At 40.2% G+C, this 21,793-nt stretch overlaps 3 protein-coding genes across 28 annotated transcripts in view; 2 read left to right on the plus strand and 1 right to left on the minus strand.

Moving 5' to 3' along the window:
• The window catches only part of LOC118391144 (flotillin-2a), a 31,202-nt gene extending 9,694 nt beyond the window's left edge, over nucleotides 1–21,508 (plus strand). For 2 of the 5 annotated variants that reach the window (XM_035782207.2, XM_035782205.2), the window contains exons 2-11: nucleotides 1,357–1,438; nucleotides 9,477–9,567; nucleotides 16,437–16,560; nucleotides 16,852–16,970; nucleotides 17,153–17,266; nucleotides 17,369–17,488; nucleotides 17,736–17,950; nucleotides 18,320–18,503; nucleotides 18,766–18,915; nucleotides 19,412–21,508. In XM_035782207.2, the coding sequence (XP_035638100.1) occupies nucleotides 1,357–1,438; nucleotides 9,477–9,567; nucleotides 16,437–16,560; nucleotides 16,852–16,970; nucleotides 17,153–17,266; nucleotides 17,369–17,488; nucleotides 17,736–17,950; nucleotides 18,320–18,503; nucleotides 18,766–18,915; nucleotides 19,412–19,450 (1,238 nt within the window). In that variant the 3' untranslated portion in view covers nucleotides 19,451–21,508. Of the gene's footprint in view, nucleotides 1–1,356; nucleotides 1,439–9,470; nucleotides 9,568–10,202; nucleotides 10,294–16,436; nucleotides 16,561–16,851; nucleotides 16,971–17,152; nucleotides 17,267–17,368; nucleotides 17,489–17,735; nucleotides 17,951–18,319; nucleotides 18,504–18,765; nucleotides 18,916–19,411 lie in introns of those variants that run through there. The other 3 variants (XM_035782206.2, XM_035782204.2, XM_035782208.1) reach the window with 2 other exon arrangements.
• The window catches only part of si:ch211-283g2.1 (sodium- and chloride-dependent GABA transporter ine), a 93,296-nt gene that overhangs the window by 67,244 nt on the left and 4,259 nt on the right, over nucleotides 1–21,793 (minus strand). The window lies entirely within an intron of this gene.
• Nucleotides 1–21,793, plus strand: part of LOC118391146 (protein FAM222B) — a 141,445-nt gene that overhangs the window by 3,082 nt on the left and 116,570 nt on the right. The gene's annotated exons all lie outside the window — the stretch shown is intronic.

Here is a 21,793-nt window from a genome sequence, read left to right on the forward strand (position 1 = left end):
GGAGCATGCCCAGGCGTTGTAGGGAGGTCATACAGGCACGTGGAGGCCACACACTACTGAGCCTCATTTTGACTTGTTTTAAGGACATATCAAAGTTGGATCAGCCTGTAGTGTGGTTTTCCTCTTTTAATTTTGAGTGTGACTCTAAATCCAGACCTCCATGGGTTGATAAATTTGCTTTCCATTGATATTTTTTGTGATTTTGTTGTCCGCACATTCAACTATGTAAAGAAAAAGTATTTAACAAGAATATTTCATTCATTCAGCTCTAGGATGTGTTATTTTAGTGTTCCCTTTATTTTTTTTGAGCAGTGTACATTTGCTCAATGAGCACTTTTCTCTCAAATACATTGTTACTTGTTGGTTAGCTAGCTAGCAAATGTTATATTAGCATAGACGTGATGAGTCAAAACAAGACATGGTATCAATAAGATATGAGCTGCCTACGATTCCCCACATGGCAGCTTCCTTGTCATAGCTATCAACTATTTGACCGTCAATCATAACACAGAGTTCTGCCCGTCAATGCGCCGTGCATCGCTTTTGTGAAGTAATCTAACCTGTCGGAAGAATGGAGTGGCAAAATAATCCCCTTTAATATCATAGCTGTCTTTGTTAGTTTATTTACTCTAGGCCTTATCATAGCCTGGGGAGCCGACAACCACTACCAGTAAAAACCCTTTTGATAACTGCCATTTGTTAGCACAATTGTGTTTTCCAGAACTTGATTTCTCATTTGCGTGTGAGCTAACTTTCCTGCAGTAGAAGTGTCACCACCATCAATTGTGGTTTGCTGGTGTATATGGAGCAAGGGGAAGTTCTTAGTGAGTTTCTTTTGTGGTCTACAGGAGGCTTGTTGTGACTGTAAATCCAGTTAAATAACTTTCTACATGAGGCCTAAAACACTCACAAATACACTGAACTAAGAGGGGAATAACACTACATACAATATGACACTGTAATAAGTTAACACTAAATTGGGTTTGTTTGTAGGCATGTGGAGGGGTGGTACAGCTTTGGTTGACTTGATACCCTATGACTTTATGGTTCATTGTTATAGTACTGTAGCAAAGAATTTCAATCCCAATCTACATTCAGTTAGATTGAGTTATTGACCTATATTCCAACCACTACCACCCACTCCTCCCTGGTACCTCAGCTCTTCAAACTGAGGTCTGATACCATGATACTGGTCTGGTTTACTGTGGTCTAATAATAGTGTAATACTCTGATAATGATACTGCAGTACAATGACTAACAATGTGTTCAGTGTAAAATACAGAACTATTTCTATGGTGTTATCATCAGTGATAGTGGTTACAATGTCATACTCATGTTGTCTGTGTTGGCCAACAGGGGGTTGCTGTGGCTCCGATGGGAAGACCTATGTGGTGGGAGGCTGGTCATGGGCCTGGTGGCTCATCACAGACATCCAGAGGTAAGGAAAAGGTGTAACCCATTCACAGGATTTAGGTAGCCTACAGTTTGGAAATGTACACCAATGCAATGGAGTGATTTCAGTGCCAACAAACAATATTTCTGAATTTGATATGCCTATTGAATTTGCCTAAAATATTTGAATTCAATATTTTGGGGTTTGTAATGAACAAAGTGAACCATTGAATTAATAAATGTAACTTGAATAAATATTGCATTCAATTTTAAAATTCAATATTGCATTCATTGTCTGTGCTTGAAACTAGACTTGATAAATGTTGAATTTAAATATTAAATTGAATTGTAAAACTGAATGCAATCTTCAGTTTCAAATCATAAAATACAAGTTCACTTTATGAATTCAATGATTACATTTGTGCATTACAAATTCAGAAATATTGAATTCAAGTACAGTTTCTGTTGGCACTGAAATCGCTCCACACTGCCCTAACATCCAGCCATTATTTACCTCCAAAAGGCCTATTGTTTGTCGGTAGACAAATTAGTGTGTTTTTAAACCTCAACGCCATATTTAAAACTGCCCATTTATCCTCACATTTAAACATATTTCCAAGCTACGTTAGATATTATAGTCTCTTCACCAACACAAAAGAAATGAGTTTTGTTATATTATAAACTGGACAAGTGGTGTGTGTGTGTAAACACAGCACAGCACCCACTACTCAGCTGCTCTCGAACACATTGCAGCTAACAACCCCTGTACACACTACAGCACAGCATTGAAATGGAAAGACAAACACTGACAGAGGTTAGGGAAGGTCAGGTGCAGTTCATTCTCACTGAATTCTGTTCTCCTGCTACAGACAGATAATATTACAGTTGGCCTGTATTTAACAAATAAACATTTTATTTTCCACAGCGCATATGATAGTTGCGAAATCAAGTCAAAGATTAAAACATTTGCGGTGATCGTTTTTTTTATCTTTGAACACAACATATCCCATTACAATTTATTTGATGCATTTTCCCTTAACTACATATACAGTATTGTTAATGTTATAAATTTAATGTATTATGTGTATGTTTGTTCCCTCTTTGTTTCTGCCATGCTAACTAACCTGCCTTGCCTGGTATGTGTCTCTCTCTCTGCCCTGCCGTGTCTTGGGGATGATGTCCGAACTAGCTTCAAGCTATAAAGACATGTTGTGAATCCCAAACCACGCCCTCTCTCCTACCAACTCTCTTCGAGGGCCCTCCGTTATCACGTAATGCTGACAGCTTCAAGGGTGACTTCCAGAGAGTGGCGATGGGCTCAATAAACCCATTAACTGCGGGACACACTCTTGACTTGAATGATGCAATTCATGTTCCACATTTAAATGATAAAACGAGCATGAAATTCAAATTAATAAACCTCCGTAACAGTTAAACGTTTCATTTGGGAGGTATTTCGTCTGTTACATGTGTCAAGTCTCGAAATCAGTCATCAACAAATGCATGTGATGTATAATTAGGCACACCTCTTTTGTATGAAATTCAAACATTTTGCAGTGCATGTTGGGATAGCACTTCGCTCTGATGCTTGCAACCTGGCTGGCTCGGTCAAAATGGCTATCTGAAGGTCTAATTACACCTTCAATAATTTTCACTCCCTCAGCTTTGGGACACAAATGGAGGAGGTGTGTGTAAACGTGCAAATGGAGGGGAGGGGGTGATTTGGGATTCAGCCAAGTGCTTTTGTCTAGTAGTTGCTAGGATACCTGCCATTAAGGCTCTAAAGAAAGTGCAGTAGAGGCATGGGATAGCTCAAGTGTTTGTTGCCTGTAGTGCTCTTTTACGGTTGTTTTCACACTTGGTCTCTTTCAGACAAAACTCGTGCTATTTTTGTATATTGATTAGTGATTGTCAAGGATTCACAAAGTTCCGATTCATTTATTTTTTGCATTGTGATCTATAAGCTAAGAGTTTCAAACTTTATTCGATTGTGGGTTTTGGATAGTGTGAAGCACTAAAAAAGAAATTCATTGTAATCAAGTCACTTTGGATAAGAGCATCTGCTAAATGACTAATGTAAAAAATATGTTAACAATAATATTTACATATAGCAGAATAATAACATATTTGAGAATCACAACTAAAATCAATTCTCGCTCTTTGAGGCAAGCTGCCGAAGCTTTAAGAGCTAGAATTGATTTTAGTTGTGATTCTCATCAAATATGTTCTCATTGGGTGTACAATTTTCAATTACAGTATTATTTCATCTGCAGTTATTCTTCTGCTATTTATTGTTATATTTAAATATTATTAACATTTACATGTTAATAGTATTTTACATTTTAGTCATTTAGCAGATGCTCTTACCCAAAGCGACTTGATTAGAATTATTTTGTCCTTGTCTTTTAACTAAATGCAATCTATTAGCTTCCAAAATGTAATTAAGTACAATGCCTTGAGAAAGTATTCATACCACTTGATTTATTCCACATTTTGTTGTTACAGCCTGAATTCAAAAATGGATTAAAAAAATTCACCTCATCTACACACAACACCCCATAATGACAAAGTGAAAACATTGAAGTCAATACTTTGTAGAAGCACCTTTATCAGCGATTACTGCTTTGAGTATCTCTGGGTAAGTCTCTAAGAGCACACCTAACACCTTGAAATAGCCACAGTTGCCTACATTCATCATAATGTACAGTTGAAGTTAGTTTACATACACTTAGGTTGGTGTCATTAAAACTAGTTTTTCAACCACTCCACAAATTTCTTGTTAACAAACTAGTTTTGGCAAGTCTGTTAGGACATCTACTTTGCATGACACAAGTCATTTTTCCAACAATTGTTTACAGACAGATTATTCACTATATCACAATTGCAGTGGGTCAGAAGTTTACATGCAAAAAGTTGACTGTGCCTTCTAAACAGCTTAGAAAATTCTGGAAAATGATGTCATGGTTTTAGAAGCTTCTGTCTGATGGCTAATTTACATCATTTGAACAATTGGAGGTGTGGCTGTTTTTCAAGGCCTACCTTCAAACTCTGTGCCTCTTTGACCTTGTGAAGTTGCTGGAGGAAACGGGTATCTATATCCACAGTAAAACGAGTCCTATGTCGACAACCTGAAAGGCTGCTCATCAAGGAAGAACCCACTGCTCTAAAACTGCCATAAAAAAGCCGGACTACGGTTTGCAACTGCACATGGGGACAAAGATCGTACATTTTGGAGAAATGTCCTCTGGTCTGATGAAACAAAAATAGAACGGTTTTGCCATAATGACCATCGTTATGTTTGGAGGAAAAAGGGGATGGCTTGCAAGCCGAAGAACACCATCTCAACCATGAAGGACGGGGGTGGCAGCATCAATTTGTGACGCCACTTTGCTGCAGGAGGGACTGGTGCACTTCACAAAATAGATGTTATCATGAGGAAGGAAAATGATGTGGATATATTGAAGCAACATCTCAAGACATGTCAGGAAGCTAAAGCTTGGTCGCAAATGGGTCTTCCAAATGGACAATGACCCCAAGCATACTTCCAAAGTTGTGGAAAAAATGGCTTAAGGACAAAGTCAAGATATTGGAGTGACCATCACATAGCCCTGACCTCAATCCTATAGAACATTTGTGGGCAGAAGTGAAAAAGCGTGTGCGAGCAAGGAGGCCACAAACCTGACTCAGTTACACCAGCTCTGTCAGGAGGATTGGGCCAAAATTCACCCAACTTATTGTGGAAGCTTTTGGAAGGCTAACCAAAACGTTTGACCCAAGTTAAACAATTGAAAGCCAATGCTACCAAATACTAATTGAGTGTATGTAAACTTCTGACTCACTGAGAATGTGATGAAAAATCATTTTCTCTAATATTATTCTGACATTTTCACATTCTTAAAATAAAGTGGTGATCCTAACTGACCTAGGACAGAGAATTTTTACTTAGATTAAATGTCAGGAATTGTGAAAAGCTAAATGTATTTGGCTACGGTGTATGTAAACTTCCGACTACAACTGTGGCCTACCAGAGTAGCCTACCATCAAAAACAATGGAGAAAATGCATCCCATAACATTTTAAAATGGAAATGGCTGTTCTATCATTCATTCTAGAGTAGTGTCAAATGTGTGGTGTTCAAAGTAGAACTACATGAGACTTTAGAATAAAAAGAAAACATGCAGGGCTTGACATTAGTCCTTCATAAAAGGTGACTGAAAATGTTGTGTTTTATGCAAGAAACCACTTTACAAAATAAAATGCATTATTATTCCCATACCATATATTACAGAGAATCATACAAATTATGCTACACTCTGCCTTTTGACTACTTAGCTTATTCAAGCCGGTCTCAAAATACAAAACTACTCTTTTTAAGACAAAGCTCTTTACCTGACTCACTTTTCAAAGATGTCTAGAAATGTATATGTTTTGTGCTCTTGTAGGAAGCAATCGCTCCCCTATTGCCGACTACAAATGACCTATAACTGGGCTAATAATATGAACAAAATGTGCGCTCGTGGCTAAATGCAGCTCTCGCTTTTGATCTCAAAACATGCACATCTACTTATGACCGCTAGTGCTGTAAACACAGTCCAGTTCAAAGTAAATTTCACAGATCCAAAAATGGCAATGGTCAGTTTGCATATAGGCCTACTGCAGCTCTGACTGTTTATGCTGCACCGGGCTGTGTAGAGTACAGGCTGAATAGTGTGTGTGAATTCAGTAAAATCCTACTCTGAAGCGTTCTGCCTACAATAAAATCTGTTACATAGTTTGTTTCGGTATGTTGCATTGAAAGTGGCCAATATTGCGTGTCACAATTGCCACAGTAAAGTGAAACGTTGATATTGTTAATACATTAGCACCGCATATTGGCTTTGCTTGAGTTGCCCTGTCAATGCATTGTTTGGGCCATTTAAAAAATATATTTTTCACAATTTGAGCTAGGCTATATGATCACACCGGTAATAGATCCGTTGTTGTATTACTTGTGAAGCAAAGTTGAGTGAGCATACATTTACAAAATGCTTTTTTTATTTTACTGGGCTGAGGGTGCCTGCAACTGATGGTCAGTCTTAGCGGAGGGAGAGCAGTAGACTGAGGGGCCGACTCTCAACATCCCTCCTCTCTCCTTTTCCTCCACTGACACTGACCAAAAAGGGATTCCAGCTGATGGTGAATCTCGAGTCGCACCGCATTATTTCTGCCTTGTGTTCAAATTGTTGTTACTCCTATGAATATGGCAACAGTTCCCCTACTCGGCACGCAGAGCAGCTTAGAGGGAACATTGTGTCGGAACATTTCCACAGAGATGCTGGCCCAGGTTGATTCCAATGCTTCCCACAGTTATGTCAAGTTGGCTGGATGTCCTTTGGGAGGTGGACCATTCTTGATACACACACACACACACAAAACTGTTGAGTGAAAAACCCAGCAGTGTTGCTGTTCTTGAGACAAACCGGTGCGCCTGGCACCTGCCATATCCTATTCAAAGGCACTTAAATATTTTGTGTTGCCATTCACCCTCTGAATGGCATACATACACAATCCAATTGTCTTGAGGCTTAAATAACTATTTAACCTGTCTCCTCCCCTTCATCAACACTGATTTTTAAAGTGAATTTAACAAGTGACATCAATAAGGGATCATAGCTTTCACCTGGATTTACCTGGTCAGTCTGTCATGGAAAGAACAGGTTTTCTTAATGTTTGTATACTCAGTGTAGATTTGGCCTTAATTTTTTATAATTATTATCCTCCTGAAAGGTGAATTCATCACCCAGAGTCTGGTGGAAGGCAGACTGATCAAGGTTTTCTAGTGCTTAGCTCTATTCTGTTTTAGAGTGTGTTTTTTTTTTCAGGATATAAAAAGTGTCTAAGGATTACAAGCATACCCATAACATGATGCAGCCACTACTATGCTTGAAAATATGGAGTGGTACTCAGTAATGTGTTGTATTGGATTTTCCCCAAATATAACAGACTACTTTGAAACTTGTATTCAGGACAAAATGTTAATAGCTTTTCCACAGTTTTTGCAGTATTACTTTAGTGCCTTGTTTTAATTTTTCTACCTATAGTTGCCCTTTGCGAGGCATTGGAAAACCTCCCTGGTCTTTGTGGTTGAATCTGTGTTTTGGCTTGCCATAACAAAGGGGTTGAATAATTATTTATTCAACATTTCAGCTTTTAATTTTTAATAATTAGTATTTAAAAAATCAAAACACAATTCCACTTTGACGTTATGGGGTATTGTGTAACAATGTCAATTTAGTCCATTTTAAATTCAGGCTAACACAGCAAGATTTTAAAAAAGTTAAGGGGTGCGAGTACTTTCTGAAGGCACTGTATATCTAGCTGTCTGATAACACTTCCTGATAGAATGGCTTGTCCTGCACTTTGTTAAAACCCAGAGTGCATTAAGTGAATGTTGGAAAAAGTTGTGGGTTCCTTTCTAAACATAGCAATGTTGATGCAAAGAGGACTTGGACCACAAAATAGGTTAATTGAATTGGCAAAAGAGTTGAGGCCTCATTCAAGGCAAGGGCAGTGTGAATACAAAGAGGACTGAGTTCTTTTGTTTTTTTGGGGTCACCCCCAGAGTTCACTTTAAAAATACTGAGATCGGTTCTTTTGAAGAGGACTATATGTGAAAACACCCTAAGAAAGAAGATATCCTAATCTAGCCTGGTCCCTGATCTGTTTGGCATGCCAACAATGACCATAGTTGGCTTTACAGCACAAACCTATTTCCAGCCTCTAGTTGGACCTCACATATTTCCCATCAATGGTACTAATATATTTTTAACACCTTTCCTATAATTTTGGATGATTTAAATATGAGAAAGGACATCCACATATAGTTTTTCCTCTGGTGCAGCGTTTGTATTTTTTTTCCATCCCCACCTGCATTAGCTGGTAGCCATTAGTAGTTAGCTGTTACCAGCTGGAGAATGGGCCGGGCCCTGAAGGGGGTAACCATAGCTCCCAGCCTCTTCCCGTTTTTAGTGATGCAGCAATCTTCTTAGTGTCTCTGGCCCAGTGAGACTTTGATCCCTTTCTCCCATAACACAGACAGAGAAGGAGTCAGAGACCTGGGGAAGTGATGCTGCAGCCAGCCTCTGCCCTGACTCTGTCTCTCTCAGACATGGACACTGAAGCTGAAAGACTGCTAACCTTAACCCTTGTTGATGGGGAGCTTCTGAGGACTCAGCCAGCTTCTAAATGCACTTTAGCTCTGTCAGTCAGTGGATCTAACATTGATTTGATGTTAGTGTTCTTAGCCATGTTGTAGACATAGTGTGTTTGTGTGTGTGTGAGAGCAGTGAAACTCATTTTGGGCTGAATATTCACATTGTATTATTATTACTACTCAATCAATTGCTTGGTTGTCAATACTCTCTAGACCAGGGGTTCTTAAACCTTTTCAGCTCGAGATCCAAATGAGAGATTAACGGTCCTCCAACGACCAAAATTAAGAAGAATTAGTGTGTGATTTTATATATGTATTCTCATAACTCACATGCCCAGGGCCCACTTTGGGTCCCGACCGATAGTTTAATAAACCCTGATCTAGACTTGTTTAGCGAGCCTCAACAAAGCAGTAGAGATTGTCATTAGGGACTTGCATTTTTGAGTAATCTCTTGTGCCTTAATCTCAGATGTGGTTTTAAGAATGCTGCTGTGTTGACCAATCCTTCCCCGTGACTCTTGCCCTTTGTCCTAGTTGTTTCTGTCTGTTGTGTTGTGGAGAGAACTGACTGGCTGTGCAGTGTTCGTGCTTGTAATGTAAACACTAGCATTATTAGATCACTGATAGACTGGAAAAGCCTTTGGTTCCATCTGAAGCTCTCTAACTGGTGGTCAGGTTACACAAATGGTTCCTTTTTTGCTGTAGAGTCTGGTCTATGGCGTAGGCCCAGACTAGAGATACCGATGCCACTTCCTCCTAGAGTATCTTCTCGTTCTAATCCCTCCCCTCTCACCCCTGACCCTACTCTACTGACATCCCTAACAGCTACTGTACGCATATACTACACTCACTGTCCTGCCTCTCCTATTCCTACAACTCTATCACCTGCGTAGGATGTCTCTGGAGATAATGACCATCCTCTGTCGCTGTGAGAATATCGAAACCTTGGAGGGTGTCCCCTTGGATGTGACAGGGGTGGCTCAGGTAATTCTTCAGACAGCCATGAATAGACTACAAAGACCAGAAAGACAGACAGTCGGGCACGGACTGACTGGTCAAGAACCAAACAAAACGTCAGAGGCAAACAAACGGGTGGACTAACTGGCTAACTACTGTCTCTCTCTCTCTCTGTTTTTCCTTCTTTCTCCATGCCATGTTGTTCTCTCCCTTTGCACTGAAAGGGAGAGAGAGTCAGCGGTCTGTCATTAACCTGTTCTATGGGCTTTGCTACACAGCTAACCTCTGTGCTCGTTAACTCACTCCTATGGGCTTTGGCAACAGGGTCCCCATAATGAATGCTCTGAGAAAGGGATGTACAGAAGGGTCCCACCATTGCTAGCTATTACACTGTTGATTAACAAGTTAACATGACTTGATATTTATTTCAATATGGTGATTCAATTCACATCACAACTACATTTGAGAATCCAATGATATTTTGAGGTCTGGGGGAAAAAAGCATTCTATTACATCCTGTTGTCACATCCCTGGAGGAGTCCTTTGAGTGAATGTTAATATTTTATTTCCTTCACTTTTTGTGTTTTTACTCCCCTTATATTAATTTGCTATCACTTCCCTCCAGAACATGCCTATTTTTATTTTTTCCACATTCTCCACAGGATAACCCTTGAGATTATGACCCTGCAGCCCAAGTGTGAGGATGTAGAGACAGCGGAGGGTGTAGCTATTACTGTCACTGGGGTGGCACAGGTAAAGCACCTACCTACTGTACCATACCTACCTTCTGAGAATGGATTGGAATGCCTCTTTCAGCTCAAGGCGGGTTGGGTTCAGCCTCCATACATCTTGACATTTTAGTCATTTAGCAGAAGTTCTTATCCAGTGCAATTTACTGGAGCAATGAGGATGAAGTGTCTTGTTTGAGCACATTGACAGATTTTTCACCTAGTCTGCTCAGGGATTCGAACCAGTGACCTTTCAGTTACTGGCCTAACTCTTAACTGCCAGGCTACCTGCCGTCCCCAAGGGGGATTGGTGCCATGGCCGTGATGGAGGGTCAATCATTCTCCTGATAGAAGTTATGACAGACGAAATGCCTCCATCAATTGTACAAGTCTATAAATAACATTTTTCAAAAACCTGATTGACTATACAAATAGAAATATATGTAAAGTCAACAACATTTTCCAAAATGGAGATGTATGGTTCTTTGTTGCAAGAGTTCAGTTATTTCAGACCCTGTTTACTTTACACTAAACAAGAAAGCCTGTGTAAATCGATATGGTGGAATGTAAGAAATGTTGTGTCCATGGTCAAGTGTAATGGAGTGAACACCATACTTCATGTAGTCTCTCATCCCTGGCTGGATACGTCATTTTGCAAACAGGATTTGTTATAGATGTATTATTTTTTTATTAAAAAAGGATGATCTCCTTGCTGCAAATGATTTGGCCCATGTATATTAGTAATTATAAACTGGGTGGTTCAAGCCCTGAATGCTGATTTGGCTGGTATATCAGACTGTATACCACGGGTATGACAAAACATTTATTTTTACTGCTCTAGTTACGTTGGTAACCAGTTTATAATAGCAATGAGGCACCTCGGGTTTGTGATAAATGGCCAATGTATCATGGCTAAAGGCTGTGTCCAGGCCCTCTGTAGTGCGTTGTGCATAAGAACAGCCCTTAGCCGGGGTATATTGGCCATATGCTACACCTTCTCGGGCCTTATTGCTTAAATATACTCTATATATTGCTCAATCAGGAATTATAGTGATGAATCTAATGTCCATGAATATCAGGTGGAACTAGTTGTTTGTGGAGAATTATTGACCTTCGTATCAAGGCAGAAACAGTCTAGTGATTGCTTGTAAATTTCTGCCTTTGAGTCTTCCTTGAAAGGGGTACAAGGGAGCTGAATAAAGTCTGACAAGTTTCTTTTGACTCCCAACATTTACATTATTTTGTGTTTACACTAATTTCCTTTTTGTATTGTAACCTTTTCTCTGTGCCAAAAGCCTGATTCATTGTGTTAGCCCCCCTAGGGCCAATCTGCAGTGAAAGTCTGATTAACAGTGATTTTCAAAGTTATAACTAGTAAATGTTAATTCAATGTGAGTATGCAAGTTCAAGTTTCCCTGCATTTTATTTATTATTTCTCACTGGACATTTGTCTTATTTACGATTAATCTAGTATATAATGTGTAATTTATTACAACCAATTCAATTACATCTATACTTCAGAAGTAATTTAATTTCTAAACTTCAGTAGCCACAAGTTGTGTGATGTTCCATTTTCTTACTTTCCTAGTCTGTCCAGTAGGCATGACTACAATGTGCCCACTGATGCAGAGGAAGCGTTAACGCTGCACTTCCCTAATGAGGTCTAAATGATTGGATGAGCTTAAACAAGCCTCCTGTCCTGGTTTCTATGGTAACAGGAGTTATGTGGAAGATTAGTCTTTGAAATGTGTTTTTCAATGAGACTGTCCCTGCTCAAAGTAATAGGATTGGCTCAGTACAGATGTGGATATACCCACCTTCCTTTTGACCTTTAACACACCCATAAGATGTCTCTTATTTCTCAATATATGACCTTTTACTACAATATTGAGAGCTCTAAACAGGTGTCCACATGTTTGAAACTGGAAGAGTGAGTTCTCTCTTGGCAACCTCCTAAATGGGCGGCTTCTATTTTAACCAGATAACAGGGCCCTCCCACATAAAACATAACACAACGAAAGTAGTTTCCCACTAAAGTCATTAATGTGAAAGTAGGTTGTTTCAATAAGCACTGCAGTCGGGAAACATTTGTATTATTTCCGATCATCAGGCTCATATTTTCTGTGTTCATGTATTTTTTTCTCTTTGTTTTGCTTATGTACTCTGCCCACCCTTTTTAGAGCATGCTGGAGGGACCGTGGTGTTAGCGGGGGGGTGTGTAAGGGTGGCGTAGGGCACATTTGCACCGGTCCTCATCTCTGTGCTGACCTTTCCTTGGCACAGCTCCCCCTGCTGTCTCTGTCTCTGATGCGTTGGTTGGTTGTTTGTCTGTCGTCGTTTTATAATCAGTGTTTATCATGAAATGATTGCCATCTTCCCTCCAATTATACTGTGATTGCTCACAGACCATTTCTGAGTGCATGTCTCATTGGAGTCTTATGTCCAGTTACATCTCTCGCCTCAGGGACCAGCTCACTCTCTTCCCTTTCAGCTGCAGCGGACAACACAACCGCCATTGATTCAAAGATTGGTTGAATAGGGCCAATCTGAGGATATTTCATCTGGTGAATCGATTTATCCTCAATTTTAGCAATACTGATTTTTTTATTGGTAAACCTGAAAATAAAATAAGTGATGTCCCCCACATAGCCGCTTCATAACAGGACGGTCTCACTCGGTCCTCACGAAGACCAGGGTGGAGTATTTTCCTTCGATTCCAAATGTCCTCTCCTTGTCAAAACATCAGAGGGAAACAGAGTATTGGAGGATATCTTTACTTTGTCCTCAAGTTTTCCTTGCGTCGTGATGTTTTGATAAGGAGGCGAGCAGAGAGGAATCAAGGAAAATACTTATGAGATTCACTCCAGATCAGTGTTTTGCGCAGGACAACATTTCCACAACATGACTAATGACTCCAGTCCTCAGTATGAATAGATGTTTCTGAGTGGAGTTTAGCTTTGAGGAGAGTAAGACCGCAAACTGTTGCCTGACGTAAGAAAAATAAGTCACTAAGAGTAAGAGATCTAGGGTAAACATCTGTTTACTTCTAACCAGCCTTGTGAATCATGGCAGGGTTGTTACTAAGGCCAGTCATTTAGGTGTGGTTCTGTTTGGTAATACTATCCATAACATGTTACCTGACCCTGGACGATATGATTCATTGGTAGGGAGGTATGTAAGGGGATCGCTTATGGAAGAGTTGTGTTTTATTCCTGCAGGCCTATGTAGGGAGAATTTATAAATGAGTGGTTATAATGATGTGCTGTTTTAGAAATAGAACTGCAGAGTATGTACATATTTTGGGAAATAAAACAAGTATTATTGGCATACATGGCATTTTAAAGTAACTGTCCAGCAGCCAAATGACTGCAGTCTCTGTAATAACTGTTCAAATGTCCAAATAAATATCTACCATTTTTAGACACATTTTCTCCTTTTCTCCACTCCTAACTGCATTTGCTACCAAATGAATAGAAAATGTGTCCCCATTCAAGTCTATGATGGCATGACTGGTGGCCATTGCGAGTGTACCCATAGGAGAAAAGCAGGAAGTGTACCTATCAATGGTGCTGTGATTTTGTTGAGTCAAACATTACAAAAAATACATTCCACTGCATTAGCCACATCAGTTAACGTAATTTGAATGAACATTCTACATTACCATGAAAATTAATGCATCACAATACCAGGCAGCCATTGCAAGTGTACCCATGAGTTTACCAGTCAAATTGCCAGCGTTACCGGTTCCAAGCCCATTCTATTCATCATTTACTACAACACCTTTCTTGTTTCAGCAAGGGGCAACAGTTTCATTATGTTGTTTAGAGTCCATGTTATCTCAGAAACGGACTCAACCACAGGAATGCCCTGCCATCTTCAGTCGGCTGTTAGTCACATATATATATATTACAAAACCAGGCAAAAGTTTGGACACACCTACTAATTCCAGGGTTTTTCTTTATTTGACTATTTTTGATATTGCAGAATAATAGTGAAGACATTAACTTTGAAATAACACATATGGAATCATGTACTAACCAAAAAAGTGTTAAACAAATTCTTCAAAGTAGCAACGCTTTGCCTTGATGACAGATTTGCACACTGGGCATTCTCTCAACCAGATTCATGAGATAGTCACCTGGAATGCATTTGAATTAACAGGTGTGCCTTGTTAATTTGTGGAATTCCTTTCCTTAATGCGTTTGAGCCAATCAGTTGTGTTGTGACAAGATAGGGGAGGTATACAGAAGATCGCAGTATTTGGTAAAAGACCAAGTCCATATTATGGCAAGAACAGCTCAAATAAGCAAAGAGAAATGACAGTCCATCATTACTTTAAGACTTGAAGGTCAGTCAATCTGGAAAATTTCAAGAACTTTGAACGTTTCTTCCAAGTGTAGTCACAAAAACCATCAAGCGCTATGATGAAACTGGCTCTCATGAGGATCGCCACAGGAAAGGAAGACCCAGAGTTACCTCTGCTGCAGAGGAAAAGTTAATTAGAGTTACCAGCCTCAGAAATTGCAGTCCAAAAAAATGCTTCACAGAGTTCAAGTAACAGACAGATGTCAACATCAACTGTTCAGAGGAGACTGCGTGAATCAGGCCTCCATGGTCAAATTGCTGCAAAGAAACCACTACTAAAGGACACCAATAAGAAGAGACTAGCTTGGGCTAAGAAACATGAGCAATGGACATTAGACTGGTGGAAATCTGTTCTTTGGTCTGATGAGTCCAAATTTGAGATTTTTAGTTCCAACCACTGTGTCTTTGTGAGACGCAGAGTAGGTGAATGGATGATCTACGCATGTGTGGTTCCCACCGTGAAGCATGGAGGAGGGGGTGTGATGGTGTGGCCGTGCTTTGCTGGTGACACTGTTTTATTTAGAATTCAAGGCATACTTAACCAGCATGGCTACCACAACATTCTGCAGTGATACACCATCCCATCTGGTTTGCGCTTAGTGGGACTATCATTTGTTTTATAACAGAACAATGACCCAACACACCTCCAGGCTGTGTAAGGTCTATTTGACCAAGAAGGAGAGTGTTGGAGTGCTGCATCAGATGACCTGGCCGCCACAATCACCCAACCTCAACCCAATTGAGATGGTTTGGGATGAGTTGGACCGCAGAGTGAAGGAAAAGCAGCCAACAAGTGCTCAGCATATGTGGGAACTCCTTCATGACTGTTGGAAAAGCATTCCAGGTGAAGCTGGTTGAGAGTGCCAAGAGTGTGCAAAGCTGTCATCAAGGCAAAAGGTGGCTACTTTGAAGAATCTAAAATATGTTTTACACTTTTTTAAAAGTTACTACATGATTTCATATGTGTTATGGGTTACAATGTAGAAAATAGTAAAAAATAAAGAACTCTTAAATGAGTAGGTGTGTCTGAACTTTTGACTGGTACTGTGTATATATTTTAGTTTCATGATAGTCTTCATCCATAACTGTCAGTTACACGATTATATAACAGATAGAATAATGAGCCAGATATTTCACCGGATGTATAAATGTGACTCATCCGGTTGGTGTTTCCACTCACTAACAAATATGGTGATGAGAGGAAGCCCAGTGGGAGGAGATGGAATGAGGTGGATTATTGTGGAGGTTCAGCAAATTTTCTCATTGATGAAACATTTATCTCCATACAGTTTTGTTTCCAAAACTGGAATCTGTAACAGAGTGGTCTGCGTTTTGTAGACTTTAGCCTTTGCCAAAGTCTTCAAAAAATTGAGTTGTTTAGGAGTGCAACGGCGAATTGAGTTATTGCACACGCACACATCATAGAGTAGGTGTTCCCTCACAGAAATATGAAAATAAATGCTAGATCTCACTGTGCTTTGGCCACATGAGTATAGGATGAGTCAATAACATTATTTGGATGAGTTAACAGACTTAACTTTTAAAAGTAAGATTTTCACTGGACAGTTACTTTTTAAGAAATAACCAATAATCACTTAGAACAGGAATGGGCAACTTTGATAGGGGTGGGGGCCACAAATCTGAACTCATCATGAGGGCCCACAGTTTTAAAGTACGTTTGCTTCATTCAATTCTACAGTTGCCCATCCCTGACTTAGAATAACCACTGAAGTTGTGTCTCTGAAGTGCTAACAATATCATCATGCTATCAGCTGACAATGTTGTCTATTACCCTGGCTCCAGGTGAAGGTGATGGTAGACAATGAGCTGCTGGGCTATGCCTGTGAACAGTTCCTGGGGAAATCTGTGATCGAGATAAAGAGTGTCATTCTGCAGACCCTGGAGGGTCATCTACGCTCTATCCTCGGTAGGGACCTTCTGACAGAGACACAGGCTGCTGTTCAGTACTTTTGCGTCTCTGATGACTTTATTACTATTAGGTCATGCTATAGAACTTTAAGCTCTCTGGAAATAAAATGCCATGTTCTGTAATGCCATATAATGTACTACTCAGACTTTGAAGTCTCTCTGATATAGGATACTAACAATTTAACAATGTTTAACAGATATTTAAAAAATCACCAATTCAGATGAATCCATATCAGAGCATCTGTGGTTCATGACCCACCCAGATACTGACCCCAGGTCTGTGTTCCAGGTACTCTAACGGTAGAGCAGATCTACCAAGACAGAGACAGGTTTGCTGCTCTTGTGCGGGAGGTGGCAGCGCCTGATGTGGGCCGCATGGGCATCGAGATCCTCAGCTTCACCATCAAGGTAATAGACAGGGGCACAGTCAGGTCCTATTTAGGCACAGGTCTGGCCTTTTGAAATGTAAATACTCTTAGTGCAGCTTTATACACTTGTAGTTCTATATACACTCATTACAGCTATACACTCTTATAGTGACACCACTAGCCACACAATGATCAAGTGCCTCTGTGTTTTGTGCCTGTCAGGATGTGTATGATAAAGTGGAGTACCTGAGTTCCCTGGGGAAGAGTCAGACGGCCGCAGTACAGAGAGATGCCGATATTGGAGTGGCTGAGGCAGAGAGAGACGCGGGAATCAGGGTAAGAAATTAGATTCCCTTAATGCTTTGCAGGACATTGCAGCATTTACTCTGAATGTTCCCTGTCCTCCTCTTCTCACCATGTTGTCTCTGCCTTCTACAGGAAGCAGATTGTAAGAAAGAGATGATGGACGTCAAGTTCCAAGCAGACACCAAGATGGCCGATTCGAAACGAGGGCTGGAGATGCAGAAGGCTGCTTTCAATCAAGAAGTCAACACGAAGGTATCAAACATGGTCATCATTGCTCTAGATTAGGTTCACCATTAGCAGTTAACCGATGACATCAAATCTAGGCCCAATGTGAAAGCTCCTTATCACCCTGGTCATATTCATTAGTGCACACCAAAACAAAAAGTTTTACAACGGATAAAGCACTATCTACACAAGTTCAGTTATTCCCTTTTCGTTTCAGCCCGTTTGATTCCATTTAATTCTTGGTGAATATGACCCATGCCTCTTATCCCCCCAGAAAGCAGAAGCCCAGCTGGCCTATGAGCTGCAGGCTGCCAAGGAGCAGCAGAAGATCCGTTTGGAGGAGATCGAGATCGAGGTGGTTCAGAGGAAGAAGCAGATCACCATCGAGGAGAAGGAGATTGACCGCACAGAAAAGGAGCTCATCGCCACAGTCAAGAGGCCAGCTGAGGCTGAGGCCTACAAGATGCAGCAGCTGGCCGAGGGACAGAAGTGAGTGACCAATCACTGAGTGCATGGAAAATAAGGGCAATGTGTATGCTTGTTGGAATTCTGGATGCAAAGAAGGTGTCATACTATAGGAAGTGAGTGGACCACCTGAGCCTAGAGTGTCTGCCATTCAAGTCAACATATGCAGCATGCTGGGTGTAAGTTACACTCAGGCACAGGTCTAGGATCAGCTTAGCCTCTTCAAAATCCTACCCAAAATTGAAGGGCAACTTCATCTCACACTTACAGTACTACTTTAATGGTTTGGGTGTGTAGAAGCTTGTCATACTGTAGTTTAAAGCAATCCAGTCTGCAATCCAATGATGTTATTAGTTTAACCATTCATGTGCCCTCCTGCCAACCCCTGAACAGGATGAAGAAGGTGCTGACTGCCCAGGCAGAGGCAGAGAAGATCCGTCGTATCGGTGAGGCAGAGGCCGGTTCCATAGAGGCCATAGGGAAGGCTGAGGCTGAGAAGATGAGGCTGAAGGCTGAGGCCTACCAGCATTATGGAGATGCTGCAAAGACTGCTCTGGTCCTAGAGGCCCTGCCTAAGGTCAGTGTGTCACGACACTGGCATTTAACGTTGTGTGGTAAGGGAAAGTTGTCACAGAGCTGCACACAAGCATTTGATATAGTTTGTGTCTACTTTTGGACATGAAAAAATACAAGATTTGATCAATATATACATGTATTTTTTTTTAAATTGCAACTTATCATTTGATTTGGTTTAAACATGACAACTAGAGGCTGTGTTAGATGAGTTCTCTCTGAAGAACACCCAGGTGAAGAAGGTTTGTGTCATTGTGTTGGTACAGATTGCTGCCAAGGTTGCGGCACCCCTGGCCCGGACCAATGAGATCGTCATCCTGAGCGGGGACGGTGGCCGTGTGACCGGCGAGGTGAACCGCCTATTAGCTGAGCTCCCTGTGTCCGTCAACGCACTCACAGGGGTGGACCTGATGAAGGTGAGAGAGGGGGGAGGGGTTCAGTAGAATGTAGAGAGAGATAGCCCATACTCACAAGCACTGCAGGTGTGAACACATTCCATAAATCCAGCCTCCGTTAGCTATGTTTATAACGCTGAATCTACACTATGCATAAACATTTGCACACCACAGAAATAAAATGTTGCTGTGAAGTCCAAGTCGAATTGCAGTCATTCCAGAGCATACTCCCTACAGATCCCCACCATGTTTAATCTCTGACGACACTGAGTCTGACTATCTGTGGTTGCATCCCGAATACCTCGCTATGTAGTGCTCTACTTTTGCAATGGGCCCTGGTTAAAAGTAGTGCTCTAAATGGGGAATTGGGTGCCATTTGGTACAAAGCCAGAGTTATGTGCAGATATCCAGGTGATGGCAATGGGACAACTCTTGTTGATTGTGACTACGTCAAAGGGCTCTACATTGTTCTAGCTAAGCCTGCAGCTAACCCAGTCTCTCTCTTATCATCTCACAGATCCCTTTGCTTCAGAAGATGATCAACCCTCAAGCATAAAAACAATCTTGTGCACCTTGACTCAGTACATTTCTTTATGCACTCTTTAAATCAACTGCCTTCACCTAGAAACACTTGAAAACAAGTATAGTTTTTTTTTTACTACAAGAGTCTAGATGTTTTCATTTTCCTAAATCCCTGGTGCCTTAGCTCTATAGGGCCAGATCATCTGTATGTACCACTGCTTTTTTGTTAAACAGGTTAGTATTTTTTGTAGTTACCCCATTCTGTTGTACTAACACTTGTCTACATTGTAGAAAAGGGACATTCATCATGGTTGTTCTGTGCAGGCCTTATTCTGGTCTTAAAGGTCTCGCCAGGTCTTCACCTTGTGTCTTCATTGTTATTCTTTTGTTCATTGTGTTACAAAATGCTTTGGATGTGCCTGTGGTTTTGTATAGTTATGGAAAGTACTTCAGATATTTTGTCTCAAATTTTACTTTTTTTCATTCTAATGTGCAGTCAGTGCCTGGTTACCAACCAAGTGGCTAAACCTCTGGAAAAGTAATGGTTTGGCAATTCTATAGTGTAGTGATACTACAGTAGACCTCCATTTACCATCTCAATGAGAGATGTAAAAATATTGTCCTCCCCATCCTCATGCCATCTGCCTTGAAAGCAGAAACATTGGCATTATATCTTGTTCTTCAGTAGAATCTTTCATTTCATTCTTCATCTTAGGTATGGGAGAGGTGTGCATTCTTAGGTAGACAACACACAGAAAACATAGACATTAACACATGTGCATGGATCTACAAGTCTGTATGAAGCCATATACTGTCAAAGTTAGCCTTAATATAGAGACCCAGGAGTCCTGCTAGCTTTCCTGATCATCTGGATTACCTCAATCAATCTAAGCTTTAATACTTGTTCTTTCCAACTATTGAGACATCATATGGCATGATATGCATTTCAGTCTCTTAGGGTAGCCAATGTTGTGTTATATCATCTTTTGGTTACATTCTGTTAAATTCTTTATAAACTATTATGTAACTTATCTCTACAGTTTACCTGACTATTTACTTTCACGTTTTTACAGGGTGCTTGCTGCCTATGATCTTTTTCTAGGAATGCAATGCTGCCACGACCTGTTGACCATCCAATCATATCAGCTTTCTCCACATTCCTTACCTAATGTGCAGCAAACACAAGAATACATTTCAGTTTGTTTTGCCACACATTTGAGTTGGACTGTCTTGTTGTGGAGTTCATTCTATGTTGGCTTCATTTTATGAAAACTTGTTTTAGGGGAGATCTAACCACTTTCTGAATCCGTGACCTCAGCATCATTTTTTCTAATATGTCATTTTTTTACAGTAATGTCAACCTGCTGCCAACTGTGGTATATCTCTGGTCTGGGGGAGAAATGTCATTATCTAATCCCTACTGATCACCAAAAGAATATTGTATTTTATTATAATCTCCGCTTGTAAGATTTACATAGTAGTAGACTAGACCGTAAAATTTGATTGATCAACAGTGTGATACAGTACTGTAAATGTAGATGGGAACCTGTATTGTGTTTCATGAAATGGCTGGTTTGAATTGTATAAAGTCAGAACACATCAACATTTCCATCTGGACATACTGATGATGGCTTTCCCTGGTCAAATTGTGTTTTTGTTCAGCTGAAAAACTCCCGTTGTATGTTCTTTTTTGGCATCTAATTTTTGTGTCAATGCTCTTTCAAAAATGTCTCATGTATTACTATGAATGGATGGTGTAATTTCAGCAGGGTAGAAGCAACTTTCAGATCAGAAAATATACCTTTCGGATCTAGAATGTAGGTGGAAGACCAAACATTGTATGCCTTTTAACTTGTATCTTTATCTATAGAGTATCTGTAATGAAACATGTTTAAATTGATCACCCATTATTGAAATGTATCTATTCAGACTCAAATGTTCGTGTGAATTCGTCCATTTTCTAGACTATTAAATAATACTGGAAAACTGGTCTAGCATGGATATTTCAGCATGTGAACATCACACTCATATCCTCAACTCTGTGGCAAAGTATTATGTGCTGCCCTATAATAAATGTCTGCCTTATACAGTTTCCTCAGTATTCTTTCAGAGAATTTGTTACCAGTGGCCTGTTACATTATCCTCCTTCCATACTGTGTAGTGCTGTAGTGGATGTAGCCAACTCTTCTGGCATGACGATACAGACACTAACGGATGGGCTAATGTTAACATCAAAACATCAGAAGTCTAATTATCATGTTCTATTATTTGATAAGCCACTGTTCTTCTGCATGTACAGGTAAATCTTACACAAAATCTCACATGATTTACAATGTCCAGAGAAAAAGGGAGAATATGTGACATACTGAGTTCTAGT

The sequence above is a fragment of the Oncorhynchus keta genome, chromosome 12, assembly GCF_023373465.1.
Source record: "Oncorhynchus keta strain PuntledgeMale-10-30-2019 chromosome 12, Oket_V2, whole genome shotgun sequence".
NCBI lineage: Eukaryota > Metazoa > Chordata > Actinopteri > Salmoniformes > Salmonidae > Oncorhynchus > Oncorhynchus keta.